The sequence below is a fragment of the Chiloscyllium punctatum genome, chromosome 5, assembly GCF_047496795.1.
Source record: "Chiloscyllium punctatum isolate Juve2018m chromosome 5, sChiPun1.3, whole genome shotgun sequence".
NCBI classification, from domain to species: Eukaryota; Metazoa; Chordata; class Chondrichthyes; order Orectolobiformes; family Hemiscylliidae; genus Chiloscyllium; species Chiloscyllium punctatum.
The window spans coordinates 145,540,708-145,561,681 of NC_092743.1; the positions used below are offsets into that span (position 1 = coordinate 145,540,708).

Here is a 20,974-nt window from a genome sequence, read left to right on the forward strand (position 1 = left end):
TCAAAACTCACCTCCCTTTCTATTAACTGCTTATTACTTGCCTCCAATTCTCCAACAATATACTGTTCCAATAAAACATTTATTAAAATTACATCAACTTAATTTCAAAACCATACAACGACTGTTGTCTTTGGTATCTTTCTTTTTCCGGCTGAAGGTCTCCCTGGGTTGTATTCTTTCTTTTTACTGTGAAGATGTTTCATATGAGAAAGTACCTTTGATAGAGAGTGTTTCAATGTCTTGGGTCTCTTTCAGTTACTCCATCTGATTTTCAAAATGCCTGCCTTTTTTATATCCCCAACAACGATTGTCTCATTGGTTTGATGTTGACAAAACATTAAATTCAAACTTGATTGGGTTTTAGTATCCTGGGACATAATTTAAACTGGTTAAATTCAAATCATCAAAACAATAACCACCTTAGGTATCTATTTCACAACCAAATGTTACATATTTTCAATTTTCCAGTATGGTCTGAAACTGCTTTTGTAAGCTGTCAGTGCAGAACAGCATTCAATCTCTCTTAAAGATGCAGTACACACTTTTAAATTCATAGCAATATGCTCTGGTCCCAAACTCACCTTATTAAATACCTCCCATGACCCATGGCACCCCTCTCACCTGCTGTCAGGCCGATTTTCCCATTCACTGTACATTGAAATACTTACTACTGCTGTGATTCTAGGATCCCTAGTGTGGACACCGTCTTGGAACCCCATTGTGTACCCATCAAGGATTGGTAGTCTAGATTTGCCTTTCACTATTAATTAGGTAATAGGTAACTGCCGCTCCCTCACCACTCGACGCCTGGAGGAAGAACGCCTCATCTTCTGCCTTGGAACACTTCAATCCGAGGGCATCAATGTGGACTTCACCAGATTCCTCATTTCCCCTTCCCCCACCTCACCCCAGTTCCAAACTTCCAGCTCAGCACTGTCCCCATCACTTGTCCTACCTGCCTATCTTCCTTTCCACCTATCCACTCCACCCTCATCCATGACCTATCACCTTCATCCCCAACCCCATTCACCTATTGTACTTTATGTTACTTTCTCCCCACCCCCACCCTCCTCTCATTTATCTCTCCACCCTGCAGGCTCTCTGCCTTTATTCCTGATGAAGGGCTTTTGCCTGAAACGTCGATTTTCCTGCTCCTTGGATGCTGCCTGAACTGCTGTGCTCTTCCAGCACCACTCTAATCCAGAGTCCCTTCACGATTAACCTAGCGGCACAGCTGCCTCAAACCAATACATCTCAAGACACAGTTGGCATGGCTGATGCTTCCTTGCATGTTTCTTCACCTATCATGTTTATATACCTGTCCTTACCTTATACACCTTTTTGGGTCACTGCTACCTTTTCCCCCACTGCCCACTCTAGCCCAGCATCTTACCATTGTTCAGTGTGGGCCCACCTCACACAGGGAAGTCTTCAGTTGCCTCAATAATTTTAGATTACTTTACAGTGTGGAAACAGGCCCTTCGGCCCAACAAGTCCACACTGACTCGCCGAAGTGCAACCCACCCATACCCCTACATTTACCCCTTACCTAACACTATGGACAATTTAGCATGGCCAATTCGCCTAACCTGCACATCTTTGGACTGTGGGAGGAAACCGGAGGAAACCCACTCAGACACGGGGAGAATGTGCAAACTCCACACAGTCAGTCGCCTGAGGTGGGAATTGAACCCAGGTCTCTGGCGCTGTGAGGCAGCAGTGCTACCCACTGTGTCACTTTTAAGTTCAAACAACAAAAGCAAATAGAAATCAAACAATCTGAACAGAAACAACTGTTTGCATGTTGAGCACCAATAAATTTACTCAATCAATTTTCACTGTACCCAGCTCTCATCTACTGGAAGTGGGTATTAATTAACCCTGCCTGGCTCATAGCATTTTACACTGCTGTGTTCTGTCATGTTGAAGGTGATGTTCATCCTGTTGATGTCCTCATTTACTTCAGTAAATTGTTCCCAGTATCCTAGTTCATCAGCATCCCTCACATTTCCTGTTTGCCTGCTCAGAGCAAAGCGTGCTAGGATTAAGCAGCACATTCTATATTGTGCGTAAAAAAGGCTAACTCAGACCAATCTGAGCAGTGGAACCTCTCCTTCAGCAGGCATATCATCTGCTCCACCATGGCCCTAATCATGAATAGGCTGCATTGTATCTATGGTCCACTTCAGTCAGGAGCTTGAATGGCAGAGTCATCAGCCATGTTGGCAGTGGCAGTCTCTGTCTCCTAGTGATCATCCTTATAAAGCAGCTGGACCCTACAAGCAACAGGACGATTGATGTTCTCAAGAATGTAGGCATCATGACAGCTCCCAGATCTGGTTGGTGCAGATCTCTAAGAGGTGGAACACATGATCACTGATCATTTGCACATTGATAGAATGGAACCCTTTTCTATTGATGAACTCAGCTGCATTATGGAGAAAAGGCTGAACTCTCAATGCGACATCACACCCTGCACCTGAGGGATATGAGCTCCATTGCTGAATCCAGCTGTTCAGGCTGCAGCACTGGTTTGGTCACAGGACAATGAGAAGAAGCAGTGTGATCTGGCACAAATTGCATTGGTCACCGTCTCGATGCATTTGTGGATTGATGATTGAGAGATCCCACATGGGTCCCCAGTGGCTCCTTGGAAAGTGTCAGTCACTTAAAGGTTCAATGCAGTTGTCACCTTCATGGACATAGGCAGTAGTCTAGCAATTGGTATAGTTCTGTGACAGTGTCCTGGGACATCCTCACCCTGCAACAATACTGCACCTTTATCATCCAATAAAATGGTGTTGAGGACAAAGGATCCTTGTTTTTTCTGCACATCCTGAGGGGTGGTTCAGCTTCATCCTCTTCATGTGGAGGTTGTTCAGATTCTGTTGGAAGTTGCTTTTGGACTTGCATTTCTTCCTCTCCCACTTCTTTGTGCCTTTGGATCATAGGAACGGCAATGATAACACTTACTGTGGCTGGAGCCTTCAGTCACATTTGAGGTGAACTGTATGAGGAGCAGAAGAAACAGACTGGTCCTTGTTAACAGAAGCAATTAACATTTGCATCATGTATAAATTACATTTTACATAGACAGGGACATAGACCACTTGGGCATGGGCTGATTCGTCTTGGCACTTTAACTTGTGACATTATTCCAACAAGGCACCAAATGTCATGTGACAAAGAAATCTCTCAATGTCACATTGCCTCATGGAAGGAATCGCTGCAGGAAAGAGAGTCTGACATTAAGCTTTGAGTTCAGGAGCAGAAGAAATCAGTTCCGTATTCCCCAGGAGATCATGCATTAGCTGTGGGCATTGTGTCTACAGGTACATCTTTTAATATCACTTGTGATTACTTCTGCTTCACAGAAAAATCTGTTTTCAGTTTGCAAGGATCAATGATATGGTCATCATTGCTTGTGACCAGGATTTGAAACCATACAGTTGTACAAGGCATGCATTTCATATTTCATATATGACTGCAAATGATTTCTACCTACACTCTACAAGTTAATGATTGGTGCAACTGCCCCTTGAAGGACTTCCTATTACCTCAGAAGTGGAGCTCATGATTTGCATCATCGGATAAAAAAAACTGAGCCCCTCACACTGAATGGGATTGCAGTCATCCTTCATTCGTAGGTCACATTTATCACTGACAGGTCATGAAAGGCAAAGCAGATTGTATTTGATACTGAGAATACCATCTTGATTGTCAGGTCCCCAACAAACCCCTTTCTATCTAGTGCTCCGTGGACAGCCCATCTCTACTGATACCTCACATTGTCAACCATCATCTTGAACCCTGACTCTAACTCTATGAGCCCTGTCACTACAGTTTGGTGATGTCTACCATTGTGCTGCACACTTTCCTGGTCAAGCACACCATGGTGGTTACTGCCTATCACACAGCCTTCCCACAGTGTCCTGCATCCTTCCTTGCACCATTAGCTCCCCATTACTTATTGAATATTTCACACCCCCACTGCCCTTGTCCCCTAGCATCCCCGGCTGCTGGTCCAATCCCCAGGTTTGACCCCTCCCACATCCCTACTGCAACAGTGTTCCCAGTTACCCATTCCTGACTTTCACTGTGTTGACCTCTAGAACTGACTATACTCAAACTCCCGATTGACTTGGAAGGACAGCCCCGAATAATGACAGACCAGACCCCTGACTGATTTTGGTACCTTTCCCTGACTAACGATACACTAATTCCCTGTTTGGTTGCATTGGGCCTGCTGGACTGTGGCCCACTCCTGGGCTGGAGTAAGATAGCCACCCTGACCCATTCGGCCCAAGTGGATGGCTAACTGTATCCAAACCTTTGGACTGATCAGGGACTGTCTTTGACTGACTGATCAGGGTCCCTGACTGGCAGCAGTCCTTCCTGAGTTGACTTCCTTTCATTTGGAGACATGACCATTTGGTTGATTTACATGTGTGTTTGCCAGGCTGCTGGCATATGCTGGATTTAAAAGAGTAAGTTGTAATATTTCATAATTCCATAGACATTAGAACAGCTCCCAAAGACTGAGAGGTAACAAATGCTACCTCTCAATTTCAGAAAGAAGCAAGGCAGGATACAGGAGACTTCAGGCCAGTTTGCCTAACATCATTACTCGACAAAATTATAAAATCTATTGTGAAGAACTTAGTAATGTAGCATTTAGAAAATCAGAAAACATTGATAAGGATAAATACAAAAGATTACTCAGGGAATTACAGCATATATGTATATTAATATGTATAAAGAATTGGTTAATGGATAGACCCATTCAATCTTAACTCTCAGTGGGGTCAGTCCTTTAGTGCCGGGTTGGTCAGTGGGGTCAGTCCTTTAGTGCCGGGTTGGTCAGTGGGGTGGGTCCTTTAGTGCCGGGTTGGTCAGTGGGGTGGGTCCTTTAGTGCCGGGTTGGTCAGTGGGGTGGGTCCTTTAGTGCCGGGTTGGTCAGTGGGGTGGGCCCTTTAATGCCGGGTTGGTCAGTGGGGTGGGTCCTTTAGTGCCGGGTTGGTCAGTGGGGTGGGTCCTTTAGTGCCGGGTTGGTCAGTGGGGTCGGTCCTTTAATGCCGGGTTGGTCAGTGGGGTGGGTCCTTTAGTGCCGGGTTGGTCAGTGGGGTGGGTCCTTTAATGCCGGGTTGGTCAGTGGGGTGGGTCCTTTAGTGCCGGGTTGGTCAGTGGGGTGGGTCCTTTAGTGCCGGGTTGGTCAGTGGGGTGGGTCCTTTAGTGCCGGGTTGGTCAGTGGGGTGGGTCCTTTAGTGCCGGGTTGGTCAGTGGGGTGGGTCCTTTAGTGCCGGGTTGGTCAGTGGGGTCGGTCCTTTAATGCCGGGTTGGTCAGTGGGGTGGGTCCTTTAGTGCCGGGTTGGTCAGTGGGGTGGGTCCTTTGGTGCCGGGTTGGTCAGTGGGGTGGGTCCTTTAGTGCCGGGTTGGTCAGTGGGGTGGGTCCTTTAGTGCCGGGTTGGTCAGTGGGGTCGGTCCTTTAGTGCCGGGTTGGTCAGTGGGGTCAGTCCTTTAGTGCCGGGTTGGTCAGTGGGGTGGGTCCTTTAGTGCCGGGTTGGTCAGTGGGGTGGGTCCTTTAGTGCCGGGTTGGTCAGTGGGGTCGGTCCTTTAATGCCGGGTTGGTCAGTGGGGTGGGTCCTTTAGTGCCGGGTTGGTCAGTGGGGTGGGCCCTTTAATGCCGGGTTGGTCAGTGGGGTGGGTCCTTTAGTGCCGGGTTGGTCAGTGGGGTCGGTCCTTTAATGCCGGGTTGGTCAGTGGGGTGGGTCCTTTAGTGCCGGGTTGGTCAGTGGGGTGGGCCCTTTAATGCCGGGTTGGTCAGTGGGGTGGGTCCTTTAGTGCCGGGTTGGTCAGTGGGGTCGGTCCTTTAATGCCGGGTTGGTCAGTGGGGTGGGTCCTTTAGTGCCGGGTTGGTCAGTGGGGTCGGTCATTTAGTACTGGGTTGGTCAGTTGAGTAGAGTCAAGAGTGTGGTACTGGAAAAGCACAGCAGGTCTGGCAGCATCCAAGGAGCAGGAAAATCAACATTTCAGGCAAAAGCCTTTCATCAGGATTGAGACTGGGAGCCTAAGGGGTGGAGAAATAAATGGGAGGGCTGGGGGGGATTGCTGCGGGGTGAAAGGTAGCTGAGAGTACAATAGGTGGATGAAGAAGGGGGTAAAGGTGATAGGTCGGAGGGGAGGGTGGAGCAAATAGGTGGGAAGGAAGATTGACAGGCGGGACAGGTCATGAGGGTGGAGCTGAGCTGGAAGGTTGGAACGAGGGTAAGGTGGGGGGAGGGGAAATGAGGAAACTGGTGAAATTTACATTGATGGGAGGGTTCCGAGGTGGAAGATGAGGCATTCTTCCTCCAGTATTGGGCGGTGAGGGAGTGGCGATGGAGGAGGCCCAGGATCTGCATGTCCTTGGCAGAGTGGGAGAGGGGGTTAAAGTGTTCGGCCATGGGCGGTGGGGTTGATTGGTGCAGGTGTCCTGGGGATGTCCTCTGAAGCGCTCTGTGAAAAGGTGTCCTATCTCCCCAATGTAGAGGAGACCGCATCGAGAGCAACGGATACAGTAAATGGCATGTATGGAAGTGAAAGTGAAACTTGGTGGATGTGGAAGGCTCCTTTGGCTGAACTGGTCCTCACCCTCAGCAATTTTCTTGGACAGAGATGAGGGGGGGAGATGTGGATGCAGGTCTTGCAATTCCTACAGTGGCAGAGGAAGGTGCTGGGAGGGAGGGTTGTTGGGGATGTGGACCTGACGAGGTAGTCATTGAGGGAACGGTCTTTATGGAAAGCTGATAAGGGTGGGGAGGGAAATATATCTCTGTGGTGGAGTCCATTTGTAGGTGGCTGAAATGGTGGAGGATGATGTGATGTATGTGGAGGTTGGTGAGGTAGAAGGTAAGGACCAAGGGGGTTCTGTCCTTGTTGTGGTTGGATGGGTGGGGTTCGAGGGCAGAGGTGCGGGGTGTGGATGAGATGTGCTGGAGGGCATCATCAACCTCTTGGAAGAGGAAATTGTGGTCTTTAAAGAAGGAGGCTATCTGGTGGAAATGGTCCTCCTGGGAACAGATGCTGTGAAGGCGGAGTAATTGGGAATAAGGGATTGCATTTTTGCAGAAGGCAGCGTGGAAGAGCTGTAATCCAAGTAGCTGTGTGAGTCGGTGGGTTTGTAGAAAATGTCAGTGTTGAGTTGGTCACTGTTGATGGAGATGGAGAGTTCCAGGAAGGGGAGAGAGTTGTCAGAGATGGTCCAGGTGAATTTAAGGTCGGGCTGGAATGTGTTGGTGAAGTTGATGAACTGTTCAACCTTCTCATGGGAGGACAAGGTGAGACCGATGCTGTCATCAATGTAGAAAGGAAAACGTGGTGAGTGGTGCTGGTGTAATTGCGGAAGGTAAACTGTTCCATGTAGCCGCCAAAGAGGCAGGCATAGCTGGGGCCCATGTGGGTGCCCTTGGCTACTCCTTTCATCTGGGGCCCATGTGGGTGCCCATGGCTACTCCTTTCATCTGGGGCCCATGTGGGTGCCCATGGCTACTCCTTTCATCTGGGGCCCATGTGGGTGCCCATGGCTACTCCTTTCATCTGGGGCCCATGTGGGTGCCCATGGCTACTCCTTTCATCTGGGGCCCATGTGGGTGCCCATGGCTACTCCTTTCATCTGGGGCCCATGTGGGTGCCCATGGCTACTCCTTTCATCTGGGGCCCATGTGGGTGCCCATGGCTACTCCTTTCATCTGGGGCCCATGTGGGTGCCCATGGCTACTCCTTTCATCTGGGGCCCATGTGGGTGCCCATGGCTACTCCTTTCATCTGGGGCCCATGTGGGTGCCCATGGCTACTCCTTTCATCTGGGGCCCATGTGGGTGCCCATGCTACTCCTTTCAGCCAAAGGAATAAGAGGGTCAGTGGAAGGGTAGCCCCATCGAATTCATCTCCATATACCTTGATACTGTCCTATCTCCCTAGTCCAGGAACTCCCCACATATGTTCGGGACACCACCCACACCCTCCACCTCCTCCAAGACTTCTGTTTCCCCGGCCCCAAAGCCTCATCTTCATCATGGATATCCAGTCCCTATACACCTCCATCTGCCATGACCAGGGCCTCCAAGCCCTCCGTTTCTTCCTCTCCTGACGTCCCCACCAGTATCCTTCGAATCCTTTAGTCCCGGGTTGATCAGCCGAGTCGGTCCTTTAGTCCCGGGTTGGTCAGTGGAGTCGGTCCTTTAGTCCCGGGTTGATCAGCCGAGTCGGTCCTTTAGTCCCGGGTTGGTCAGTGGAGTCGGTCCTTTAGTTCCGGGTTGGTCAGTGGAGTCGGTCCTTTAGTCCTGGGTTGGTCAGTGGAGTCGGTCCTTTAGTTCCGGATTGGTCAGTGGAGTCGGTCCTTTAGTCCCGGGTTGGTCAGTGGAGTCGGTCCTTTAGTGCTGGATTGGTCAGTCGAGTAGATCCTTTAGTAGGGCAGGTAGACAATCTTAACTGAGCAGGAAAACAGTAGGGATAAAAGAGAATATTTTGGGATTAGCAGCCTGTAACTATCAGGGTAGTGTAGAGATCAGAACCTGAGGGAAAAAAAACCTAAAGAAATATGGGTGCTGGAAAACAGAAAATGCTGCTGAAACTCAGCAGGTCAGGCAGCATCTGTGGAGAGAAAGTAGAGTTAATGTTTTGGGTTCAGTGTCCCTTTCTTCAGAACTATTGTAGCTCAGAAAATGTTGGTGTATCCACTGGAGAAAGGGATGGGAAAGGAGTAAATGATAGGAGGAGATGGAGACCAGAGAGAGAGTGAAGAAAAGCCAGTGAGGCTGTTACTAAATCTCAAGCTCCACAGACAAAACCTAGCAGAGTGCTGGGGGAAAGTGGTAGTGTTTTCTTTTCAGGTCACAGTTCTTGCCCCCTCCCCCCACAGCCTTTTAGAATGGCCTTTACTGTCATTCTCCCATTTCTCTTCCAGCATTCCCCCCTCCATTCAGCCTGATGTTCTCAGTCCCAACCCCCTCACTAGACATATCAGACAGCTGATAAAAATCCTCACTCCCATGGCAGCGTGAATAGATTAGAAAGCTGGATGAAGGAAAGAAGTACAAATGATTATGGAACAAGACAGACGGCATAGTGTTTAGAGTGTTCAGGCTTAGAATCATTTCAATCTGATCAAACCTGTAAGATAAAATTGTAAATAATCACATTACCTTAGTAAATAATAAAGACTCCAGAAGGCAGCAGGAAGTGTATTTGCCTGTGAGGCCCATAGCATTATGGTATGAGTCTTCCCTTTGCTAAGTTCATCAAGTTCAGGGGAACGATCAAAAAGTGCCATTCTTTCCTCTATGAGGCTCGATCTATTGTCATTCTGTTTTAGGTTTTTGTGCAGTAATGCTTGTGCGAGAGCCATTCTTGATTGCTTGGCAACTTTCAAAAATAAAATTGGAACACCAGCAGCTAAAAGAGGAAATGCATTGTCAAACACCTTAAAGTTCTCCATGACAGACTGAATGGCAGCGTGCTGAGCCTTTATCTTTTCAGTCTTATTGTGTTTCATCACTTGTTCATTTTTTCCAAATAGTGTTAAATACCCAGCTTCAAACATTATCTTGTATGAGAATTCATAAAGACTTTCAGTGGTCCAGTTTCCAGAATCTGATATTTCCTTGTCTTGTAACATAACAAACTGGAGGTTTTCCATCATGCTTGAGGTCAGAGGGCCCAAAGAGATTCCTTGCAGAGTCTTGTTGAAGATTTGATGAATCTCGTCATAGCTTATCCCATATTTAGTATCTGTAAAATCTACATGTCCAAACACCTGTGGAAGGCAAAATGAAATATTGTATTCATTATAGTACAAGAAAATTAAATGAAAGCAATACTTCATTTTTGTATTCTTTTTATGATAAAGAATTGCACTTATCATAACATAAAGAAAAACATTTTGCAGATATTAAGTGCAGATTAGTTACTTTCTAAACCGCAATTTATAAATGAAAGCTTTCTTTTATCCACAGATAATTATTATTTTGTGCTGCAGGCATTCAGGAAAGAATAGATAAAATCTCTCCACTGACCTCCTTCATTGGCTTGGCTCATAATATTACCTCATGCCACAAAATTTGAACTTCTTTTCTTCTGATGACAAGTTCACTAACTGAGAGCAATTTGGTTCAATACCTACAAGGATGGAGATCTCAGGAGTCCACTGACTAAACTAAAAATATACTCAAAAATAGCATTCTTTCATTTAGGAGAACAACTGAAATCAATTTGCAAAATGAAAAGATGGTGACTTGTAGGAAAAAGGGTCACTTATCATAGAACATAGAACATAGAACAATACAGCACAGAACAGGCCCTTCGGCCCACGATGTTGTGCCGAACTTCTATCCTAGATTAAGCACCCATCCATGTACCTATCCAAATGCCGCTTAAAGGTCGCCAATGAATCTGACTCTACCACTCCCTCGGGCAGCGCATTCCATGCCCCCACCACTCTCTGGGTAAAGAACCCACCCCTGACATCTCCCCTATACTTTCCACCCTTCACCTTAAATTTATGTCCACTTGTAACACTCTGTTGTACCCGGGGAAAATGTTTCTGACTGTCTACTCTATCTATTCCTCTGATCATCTTATAAACCTCTATCAAGTCACCCCTCATCCTTCGCCGTTCCAACGAGAAAAGGCCGAGAACTCTCAACCTATCCTCGTACGACCTACTCTCCATTCCAGGCAACATCCTGGTAAATCTTCTCTGCACCCTCTCCAAAGCTTCCACATCTTTCCTAAAGTGAGGCGACCAGAACTGCACACAGTACTCCAAATGTGGCCTAACCAAAGTCCTGTACAGCTGCAACATCACCTCACGACTCTTGAATTCAATCCCTCTGCTAATGAACGATAATACTCCATAGGCCTTCTTACAAACTCTATCCACCTGAGTGGCAACCTTCAAAGATCTATGTACATAGACCCCAAGATCCCTCTGTTCCTCCACCTGACCAAGAACCCTACCATTAACCCTGTATTCCGCATTCTTATTTGTTCTTCCAAAATGGACAACCTCACACTTGGCAGGGTTGAACTCCATCTGCCACTCCTCAGCCCAGCTCTGCATCATATCTAAGTCCCTCTGCAGCCGACAACAGCCCTCCTCACTGTCCACAACTCCACCTATCTTTGTATCATCTGCAAATTTACTGACCCACCCTTCGACTCCCTCATCTAAGTCATTAATAAAAATTACAAACAGCAGAGGACCCAGAACTGATCCCTGCGGAACTCCACTTGTAACTGGACTCCATGCTGAATATTTACCATCTACCACCACTCTCTGACTTCGACCGGTTAGCCAGTTTTCTATCCAATTGGCCAAATTTCCCTCTATCCCATGCCTCCTGACTTTCCACATAAGCCTACCATGGGGAACCTTATCAAATGCCTTACTAAAATCCATGTACACTACATCCACTGCTCTACCCTCATCCAAATGCTTGGTCACCTCCTCGAAGAATTCAATAAGACTTGTAAGGCAAGACCTACCCTTCACAAATCCGTGCTGGCTGTCCCTAATCAAGCAGTGTCTTTCCAGATACTCGTAAATCCTATCCCTCAGTACCCTTTCCATTACTTTGCCTACCACAGAAGTAAGACTAACTGGCCTGTAATTCCTGGGGTTATCCCTATTCCCTTTTTTGAACAGGGGCACAACATTCGCTACTCTCCAGTCCCCTGGTACCACCCCAGTTGCCAGTGAAGACGAGAAGATCATTGCCAACGGTACTGCAATTTCCTCTCTTGCTTCCCACATAATCCTAGGATATATCCCGTCAGGCCCGGGGGACTTGTCTATCCTCAAGTTGTTCAAAATGTCCAACACATCTTCCTTCCTAACAGGTATCTCTTCTAGCTTATCAGTCCATTTCACACTCTCCTCTTCAACAATACGGTCCCTCTCGTTCGTAAATACTGAAGAGAAGTACTTGTTCAAGACCTCTCCTATCTCTTCCGACTCAATACACAGTCTCCCACCACTGTCCTTGATCGGACCTACCCTCGTTCTCGTCATTCTCAGGTTTCTCACATACGCATAGAATGCCTTGGGGTTATCCTTGATCCTATCCGCCAGGGATTTTTCATGCCCTCTCTTAGCTCTCCTAATCCCTTTCTTCAGGTCCCTCCTGGCTATCCTGTATCCCTCCACTGCTCTGTCTGAACCTTGTTTCCTCAACCTTATGTAAGCCTCCTTCTTCCTCTTTACTAGACATTCAACCTCCCTCGTCAACCAAGGCTCCCTCACCCTGGCAACCTGGCACCCTGGCTCCCTCATCAGCAATAGAAGACAAACAATATGCTTAAGACATGGAATTATTGAAAGCTTCTGAAGGAGCTTAGCAAGCCAAAGCATTTTTGTTTCAAAGAAAACTTCAGAGGTATTTACAAATTGATTCAAAGATTGGTCACTGATGGTGAAAGAAATGAAAACGGGTAGTAATCCGGTGTCAGAGAAATGGAGAGCCTGGTTAGGAGAAATGAATGGAGAAATTCACTGAGATAAAGTGCAGCAAAGATAAATATCTTAATATTAGTTGTCTGAAAGAGGAGAGATTTTCATCCTTGTTTTCTGAGCGGTAATCTAACTGGATGAATGTCTGCTCTTTGTTTGACTCATTCATTTCATGGCAGAAGTCTACCCAGCACTGATTTTAGAAATTACTTCCACAGAACTTCAACAAACTCGTACTTGCTTGCAGGGCTGTTCCTGTTGTAAATTTGAATAAATATTGGCAAAGGTGATCCAGAATTCACCTGTTTTACTGTCTTTCATAGCAGTGAACTGACCTTCTTTGGGTAACTTGGCTAAGCAGAACACATCTTCCCCAGTAAGCCTTTCTGATTAATGTCTTCTAAATTCAATCTTTTCCAGCACTACCTTTCTCAGTTACAAGGACAAGTGCCCACATGGTTCAAACCACATATAAGCCAACATATAAATTACACAATAAAGTTCTTATCCATTTTTCTCTTTGCCTTTGCAATTTGGACCTCTCGATCTCAATGTCGACATGGAGGGATAATCTGATAAGTAAACAGTCTGTGTTCCCATTCCAGTGTCTTTGTTTGAAACAACCTACATTTTTTGACATCTTTGGCATTTAATGCATTGAAACAGATACAAGTAATGTAATTTTTCATCATTCTTTGTACACTTTCCCTCATGCCTAGCCTCTTGGGGGAAAAAATTAGTTTAAAAAACTGAAACTTAGTAATGAGTGAACTGTACAAGACAAACCAGACCCATGTGTCTCATTCATCAGTGTTACTGTCTTCTCCTTCTGGATTATTTTCACCTCAACCCTTAATATAATAACAGTTTTATTACCTTTATCACTCCTCGTGCTAGTTGATAGGGTACTGCAGACTAGAAAAGGGAAGAAGTCTATAAAACATGGTTCCATTTGCAGTTGACCAAGATATTGACAGAGGAAATGGGTGATACCTTTGGTAAAATATACTTAGGCACAATCTACAAGGCGTGCAGTTCTGGTCTCCTTCCTATCGGAAAGATGTTGTGAAACTTGAAAGGGTTCAGAAAAGATGTACAAGGATGTTGCCAGGGTTGGAGGATCTGAGCTACAGGGAGAGGCTGAACAGGCTGGGGCTGTTTTCCCTGGAGCGTCGGAGGCTGAGGAGTGACCTTATAGAGGTTTACAAAATTATGAGGGGCATGGATAGGATAAATAGACAAAGTCTTTTCCCTGGGGTCAGGGCGTCCAGAACTAGAGGGCATAGGTTTAGGGCGAGAGGGGAAAGATCTAAAAGAGACCTAAGGGGCAATATTTTCACGCAGAGGGTGGTACATGTATGGAATGAGCTGCCAGAGGAAGTGGTGGAGGCTGGTACAATTGCAACATTTAAGAGGCATTTGGATGGGTATATGAATAGGAAAGGTTTGGAGGGCTATGGGCCAGGTGCTGGCAGATGGGATTAGATTGGGTTGGGATATCTGGTCGGCATGGACAGGTTGGACCGAAGGGTCTGTTTCCATGCTGTATATCTCTATGACTCTATATACCTCACATTGTTTCTGGCCTTCCGAATCTATCAGAATAACTAATTTAGTCAATTTTCAAATTCAGTGAAGGTAAGAAGCTGACAAAGTTAATGAAGAGAAAACTCATGCATCATGTACAACAGATGGCTGATCTGATTCCATTACATTATCACTGCTGCTGATGTGGAAAATTACTTTCAGAGAATCATTCAATTTTATCCCAAAAACTTTTTGAGGAGAAAGTTACAGCCCAACATTGGGGCAATGTGTGGAATTAATGTTTCTGTTATGGATCATGTAATTTTTCAGAACAAACTGAAGCAAGAAAATTATGTCTCGTGCCACTTCTTTCCTTAAACCAAGTTAAAAAGTAGGACCTCAGAGGTAGTAATCTCAGGAGTGCTGCGTGCAAGTCAAAGTAGAAATGATAGAATATTCAGGATGAATGCGTGGCTTGAGAGATGGTGCAGGAGGGAGGGGTTCGGAGTTTTGGGACACTGGGACCGGTTCTGGGGGAGGTGGGAGTATTACAAATTGGATGATCTACACCTGGGCTGGACTGGAAACAATGTCCTTGGGGGTGCTTTTGCTAACACTGTTGGGGAGGGTTTAAACTAATGTGGCAGGGGGGTGGGAATCAAATGACGAGGTTAATGGACAGGAAGGAGGTAGTAATTAAAACCTGTAAGGAACTAGTTAATGAAGTCAGTGTGACTAAAGGAAAAAATCAACTAGGCTAAAGTGAAGACTGCAGATGCTGGAGATCAGAGTTAAGATTAGAGCGGTGCTGGAAAAGCACAGCAGGTCAGGCAGCATCTGAGGAGCTGGAAAATCAATGTTTCAGGCAAAAGCCCTTCATCAGGAATGCCCATTCATTCCTGATAAAGGGCTTTTGCCCGAAACACGATTTTCCTGCTCCTCGGATGCTGCCTGATCTGCTGTGCTTTTCCAGTGCCACTCTAGTCATGACTAAGGGGAAGAGTAGGCAGGAGTGGTGGATGAACACAGAAGGACTGGTGTTCTGATGTGCACTTCTTTTGACACAAGAAATATAATAGGCAAGGCAGTTGAGCTTAGGGCTTGGTTTAGTATGTGGGAGTATGATGTTATTGCTATTACTGAGACTTGGTTGAGGGAAGAGCATGATTGGCAACTAAATGTCCCAGGATATCAATGCTTCAGGTGGGATAGAGAGGGAGGAAAAAGGGGTGGAGGAGTTGCATTTCTTGTCAGAGAGGATATCACAGCCTTGCTGAAGGAGGCCACTATGGAGGGCTCGAGCATTGAAGCAATGTGGGCAAAGCTCAGAAATAGGAAGGATGCGGTAAAAATGTTGGGGCTGTACTACTGGCCTCCCAACTGCGAGCATGAGATAGAGGTGCAAATATGTAAACAGATTATGGAAAAATGTAGGAGCAACAGGGTGGTAGTGATAGGAAATTTTAATTTTCCCAACATTGTCTGGGATTCACTTCGTGTTAGAGGATTGGATGGAACAGAATTTGTAAGGAGCACCCAGGAGGGTGTTCTAGATCAGTATGTAAACAATCCAACTCAGGAAGGGTCCATACTGGACCTGGGTGTTGGGGAATGAGCTCAGCCAGGTGTTTGAAGTTTCAGTGTGGGATTACTTTGGGAATAGTGATCACAATTCCATACATTTTAGGATACTCTTGGACAAAGACGAGAGTGGTCCTAAAGGAAGAGTTCTAAATTGGGGGAAGGCCAACTATACCAAAATTCAGCAGGGGCTGGGGAATGTAGATTGGGAGCAGCTGTTTGAGGGTAAATCCACATTCGATATGTGGGAGGTGTTTAAAGAGAGGTTGATTAGAGTTCAGGAGAAGTATGATTCTGTAAAAATGAGGGATATAAGTGGCAAGATTAGGGAACCAAGGATGACAGGTGAAATTGTGAGACTAGCTAAAAGAAAAAAGGATGCTTACATAAGGTCTAGGCAACTGAAGACGGACGAAACTTTGGAAGAATATCGGAAATGTAGGATCAATCTGAAATGAGAAATTAAGAGGGCTAAAAGGGGTCATGAGATATCCTTAGCAAACAGAACTAAGGAAAATCCCAAAGCCTTTTATTCATATAGAAGGAACAAGAGGGCAATGAGGGAAAGGGCTGGCCCGCTCAAGGACAAAGGAGGAAAGATATGCATGGAGTCAGAAAAAAACGGGTGAGATTCTTAATGAGTACTTTGCATCAGTATTCACCGAGGAGAGGGACATGGTGGATGTTGAGGTGAGGGATAGATATTTGATTACTCTAGGTCAAGTCAGCATAAGGAGTGAGGAAGTGTTGGGTATTCTAAAAGGCATTAAGGTGGACAAATCCCCAGGACCAGATGGGATCTATCCCAGGTTACTGAGGGAAGTGAGAGGAAATAGCTGTGGCCTTAACAGATATCTTTGCAGCATCCTTGAAAATGGGGGAGGTCCCAGAGGACTGGAGAATTGCTAATGTTGTCCCCTTGTTTAAGAAAGGTAGCAGGGATAATCCAGGTAATTACAGACCTGTGAGCCTGACATCAGTGATAGGGAAGCTACTGAAGAAGATACTAAGGAATAGGATATATATCCATTTGGAAGAAAATGGGTTTAATAGTGATAGGCAGCATGGTTTAGTGCAGGGAAGGTCATGTCTTACAAACCTAATAGAATTGCTTGAAGAGGTGACAACATTGATTGATGGGGCAACGGATAAAGATGTCATATTCATGGACTTTAGTAAGACTTTTGATAAAGTTCCCCATGGTAGGCTAATGAAGAAGGTGAAGTCACATGGAGTCCAGGGTGTTCTAGCTAGATGGATAGAAAACTGGCTGGGCAACAGGAGACAGAGAGTAGTAGTGGAAGGGAGTTTCTCAAAATGGAGACCTGTGACCAGTGGTGTCCCACAGGAATCCATGCTGGGACCACTGCTGTTTGTGATATACATAAATGATTTGGAGGAAGGAGTAGGTTGCCTCATTACCAAGTTTTCAGATGACACTAAGATTGGTGGAGTAGCAGGTAGTAAAGGGGACGGTCAGAGAATACAGCAGAATATAGATAGATTGGAAAGTTGGGCAGAGAAATGGCCAATGGAGTTTAATCCAGACAAATGTGAGTTGATGCATTTTGGAAGATCCAATTCCAGAGTGAACTATACAGTAATTGGAAAAGCTCTGGGGAAAATTGATATACAGGGAGATCTGGATGTTAAGGTCCATTGTATCCTGAAGGTGGCAACGCAGGTCGCTAGAGTGGTCAATGAGGCATACAGCATGCTTTCCTTCATCGGATGGGATATTGAGTACAAAAATTGACAGGTCATGTTACAGTTGTTTAGGAGTTTGGTTCGCCCCATTTGCAATACTGTGTACAGTTCTGGTCGCCACATTACCAAAAGGATGTGAATGCTTTGGAGAGGATGCAGAGGAGGTTCACTAGGATGTTGCCTGGTATGGATGGAGTGAGCTATGAGGAAAGGTTGAGTAGATTAGGGTTATTTTCATTGGAAAGAAGGCAGCTGAGAGGGGACCTGATTGAGGTCCACAAAATCATGAGATGTGTGGACAGGGTGGATAGCAAGAAACTTTTTCCCAGAGTGGGGACTCAATTACTGGGGGTCATGAGTTCAAAGTGAGAGGGGAATGGTTTCGGGGAGACATACATGAATGGTGAGTGGCTGGAACATGTTGCCAGCAGAGGTGGTAGGGGCGCGAACAATATCTTCATTTAAGATGTATCTAGATAGATACACGAATGGGGATAGAGCAAAGGGATACAGATCCTTAGAAAATAGGAGGCAGGTTTAGATAGAGGATCTGAATCAATGCAGGCTTGGAGGGCCGAAAGGCCTGTTCTTGCGCTGTAATTTTCTTTGTTGTTTGTAATTTGCTCCACCACCTCCTTTTGTACATATTTATCATTGCTATAATAATGTTTTCTGAAAACAAGACAATTTTCATTTCTAATTGGGTTATAGTCTTGTTGAGATAGAATTAGTCGTACAAAGCAAATTTACAGCCCAAGAACAGGCCCGTCAGCCCTCCAAATCCACTGTCTAAACCTATCACCCAATTCCTAAGCATCTGTGTCCCTCTGCTCCCCACCTGCTCATGCATCTGTCCAGACGCACTTTAAATGAATCTACCGTGCCTGCCTCTCCCACCTCTGCTGGCAACGTGTTCCAGGCTCCCACCACCCTCTGTCTAAAGTACTGTCCGCGTGTATCCCCCTTAAACCTCTCTCCTCTCACATTGAACACGTGACCTCTCATTATTGAATCCTTCACCTTGGGAAAAAACTTATCTCTATCCACCCTGTCTATACCCTTAATGATTTTGTAGACTTCAATCAGGTCCCCCCTCAACCTCCTTTATTCTAATGAAAACAATCCTAACCAAATCGACCTCTCTTCAACTCACCTTCCATTCCAGGCAACATCCTCGTAAACCCTCTCTGCACCCTCTCCAAAGCGTCCACATCCTTTTGGTAATGTGGTGACCAGAACTGTACACAGCATTCTAAATGCGGCCGAACCAATGTCTTGTACAATTTCAACATGACCTGCCATATCTTGTACTCAATACCATATGCCTTCTTGACCACTCTATCCATCTGTGCAGCCACCTTCAGGGTATAATGGACCTGAACTCCCAGATCTCTCGGCTCATCAATTTTTCCCCAAGGCGCTTCCGTTTACAGTATAGTTCACTCAAGAATTAGACTTCCCAAAATGCATCACCTCACATTTGCCTGGATTGAACTCCATCTGCCACTTCTCCACCCAACTCTCCAGTCTATCTATATTCTCCTGTATTCTTTGACAGTCCCTTATGCTTTCTGTTACTCCACCAATCTTCATGTCATCTGCAAACTTACTGATCATACCAACAGGGTCCTCTTCCAGATCACAAACACAGTGGCCCCAGCACTGATCCCTGTGGAACACCACTGGTCACCTTTCTCCATTTCGAGAAACTCCTTTCAACTATTACTCTCTGTCTCCTGTTGCTCAACCAGTTCTTTATCCACCTAGCTAGAACACCCTGCACACCATGTGACTTCACTTTCTCCATTAGTTTACCATGGGGAACCTTATCAAACACCTTACTAAAGTCCATGCATATGATACCTACAGCCCTTCCTTCATCTATCAACTTGGTCACTTCCTCAAAGAACTCTATTAAGTTGTTAAGGCATGATCTCCCCACACAAAACCATGTTGCCTATCACTGATAAACCCATTCCTTTCCAAATATAAATAGATTTTATCCCTCAGTACCTTCTCCTGCAACTTTCTCACCACTGACGTCACGCTTACTGGTCTGTAGTTACCTGGAATATTCTTCCTACCCTTCTTGTACAGGGGGATAACATTAGCAACCCTTCAGTCCTCCAGAACTTCACCTATGTTTAAGGATGCTACAATGACATCTGTCAGGGTTCCTGCTATTTCCTCTCTTGCCTCCCTCATCAACCTGGGATACATCCCATCTGGTCCTGGGGATTTGTCCACCTTAATATCCTTTAGCCTAGCCAACACATCTTCCCTCCGTATGTCAACATGATCCAGATTAAACAAACTTCTATCTCTAATCTCAACATTGATCATGTCCCTCTCCTCAGTGAACACTATAGCAAGGTAATCATTGAGAATCTCACCCATTTCCTCAGATTCGACATACAACCTTCCTTCCTTATCCTTTAGTGGACCAACCCTTTCTTTAGTTACCCTCTTGCTTCTTATATGTGAATAAAAGGCCTTGGGATTCTCCTTAATTCTGCTCGCTAAAGTTATTTCATGACCTCTTTTAGCCCGCTTGAATCCTTGTTTAAGATTGGTCCTACTCTCTCGATATGCCTCCAAAGGCCTGTTCTGTTCTTACCTTCCCTTTTCCTCTTGGCTAGTCGCATGATTTCTCCTATCATCCACGGTTCACGAATATTACCTTTCCTATCCCTTGTTTTCAATGGGGCATGCCTATCCTGCACTATCTTTAACCTATCTTTGAAAGCCACATATCAAATGTGGACTTCCCTTCAAGTAGCTGCTCCTAAACCATATTTTCCAGCTCCTGCTAAACTTTGATATAATTGGCCTTGGTCCAGTTTTGTACTCTGCCCTTAGGACCACTTTCATCTTTGTCCACGAGTATTCTAAAATTTACAGAATTGTGATCACTATTCTGAAAGAAATCTCCCACTGCAACTTCTACCACCTGGCCTGGCTCATTCCCCAGTACCAGGTCCAATATGGCCCCTTCCCTCATCGGACGATTGACATACTGCTCTAGAAAACTTTCCTAGATGCTCCTTACAAATTCTGCCGCATTCAGACCTCTGACACTAAGTGAAGAGCTGCTCCTTTTTTTGAGGTATTTTAGGTGCTGGAGGTGATTTCCTCGAATTCCAGGAGCAGCAATTCCTGTTTTATATGCTGTTGCATTGTTTTGGAACTTTGGGAAAAAAAAAGTCAAAACAACAGCAGTTTTAAAAGGGAGAAGGGCAGACAAAGGAAGGACATGGTGAGGACATTGCAGGAGAGAGAGAGAAAGAGAGAGAGAGAGAGAGAGAGAGAGAACCTGCACAGTTACCGCCTTTGCTGTTTTTGAATTCATGTGTCGCTGGACATCAGAGTGCATCTGGGAAAATTAACAAACAGTGAATTCCAGAAGAAGTGGTGAAGGCTGGTACAATTGCATCTTTTAAGAGGCATCTGGATGGGTATATGATTAGGAAGGGTTTGGAGGGATATGGGCCGGGTGCTGGCAGGTGGGACTAGATTGGGTTGGGATATCTGGTCGGCATGGACGGGTTGGACCGAAGGATCTGTTTCCATGCTGTACATCTCTATGACTCTATGACTTCTATCTCCCATCACCATTACCCTGTTGCCTCTACATCTTTCCATAATCTGTTTACCTATTTGTTCTTCTACCTC

General features: G+C 45.6%; 1 protein-coding gene across 1 annotated transcript in view; it reads right to left on the minus strand.

The window, feature by feature from the left end:
- Nucleotides 1–20,974, minus strand: part of LOC140477521 (cytochrome P450 7A1-like) — a 96,215-nt gene that overhangs the window by 25,017 nt on the left and 50,224 nt on the right. The window contains exon 4 of the mRNA XM_072571593.1: nucleotides 9,183–9,793. Within this exon, the coding sequence (XP_072427694.1) occupies nucleotides 9,183–9,793 (611 nt within the window). The remainder of the gene's footprint in view (nucleotides 1–9,182; nucleotides 9,794–20,974) is intronic.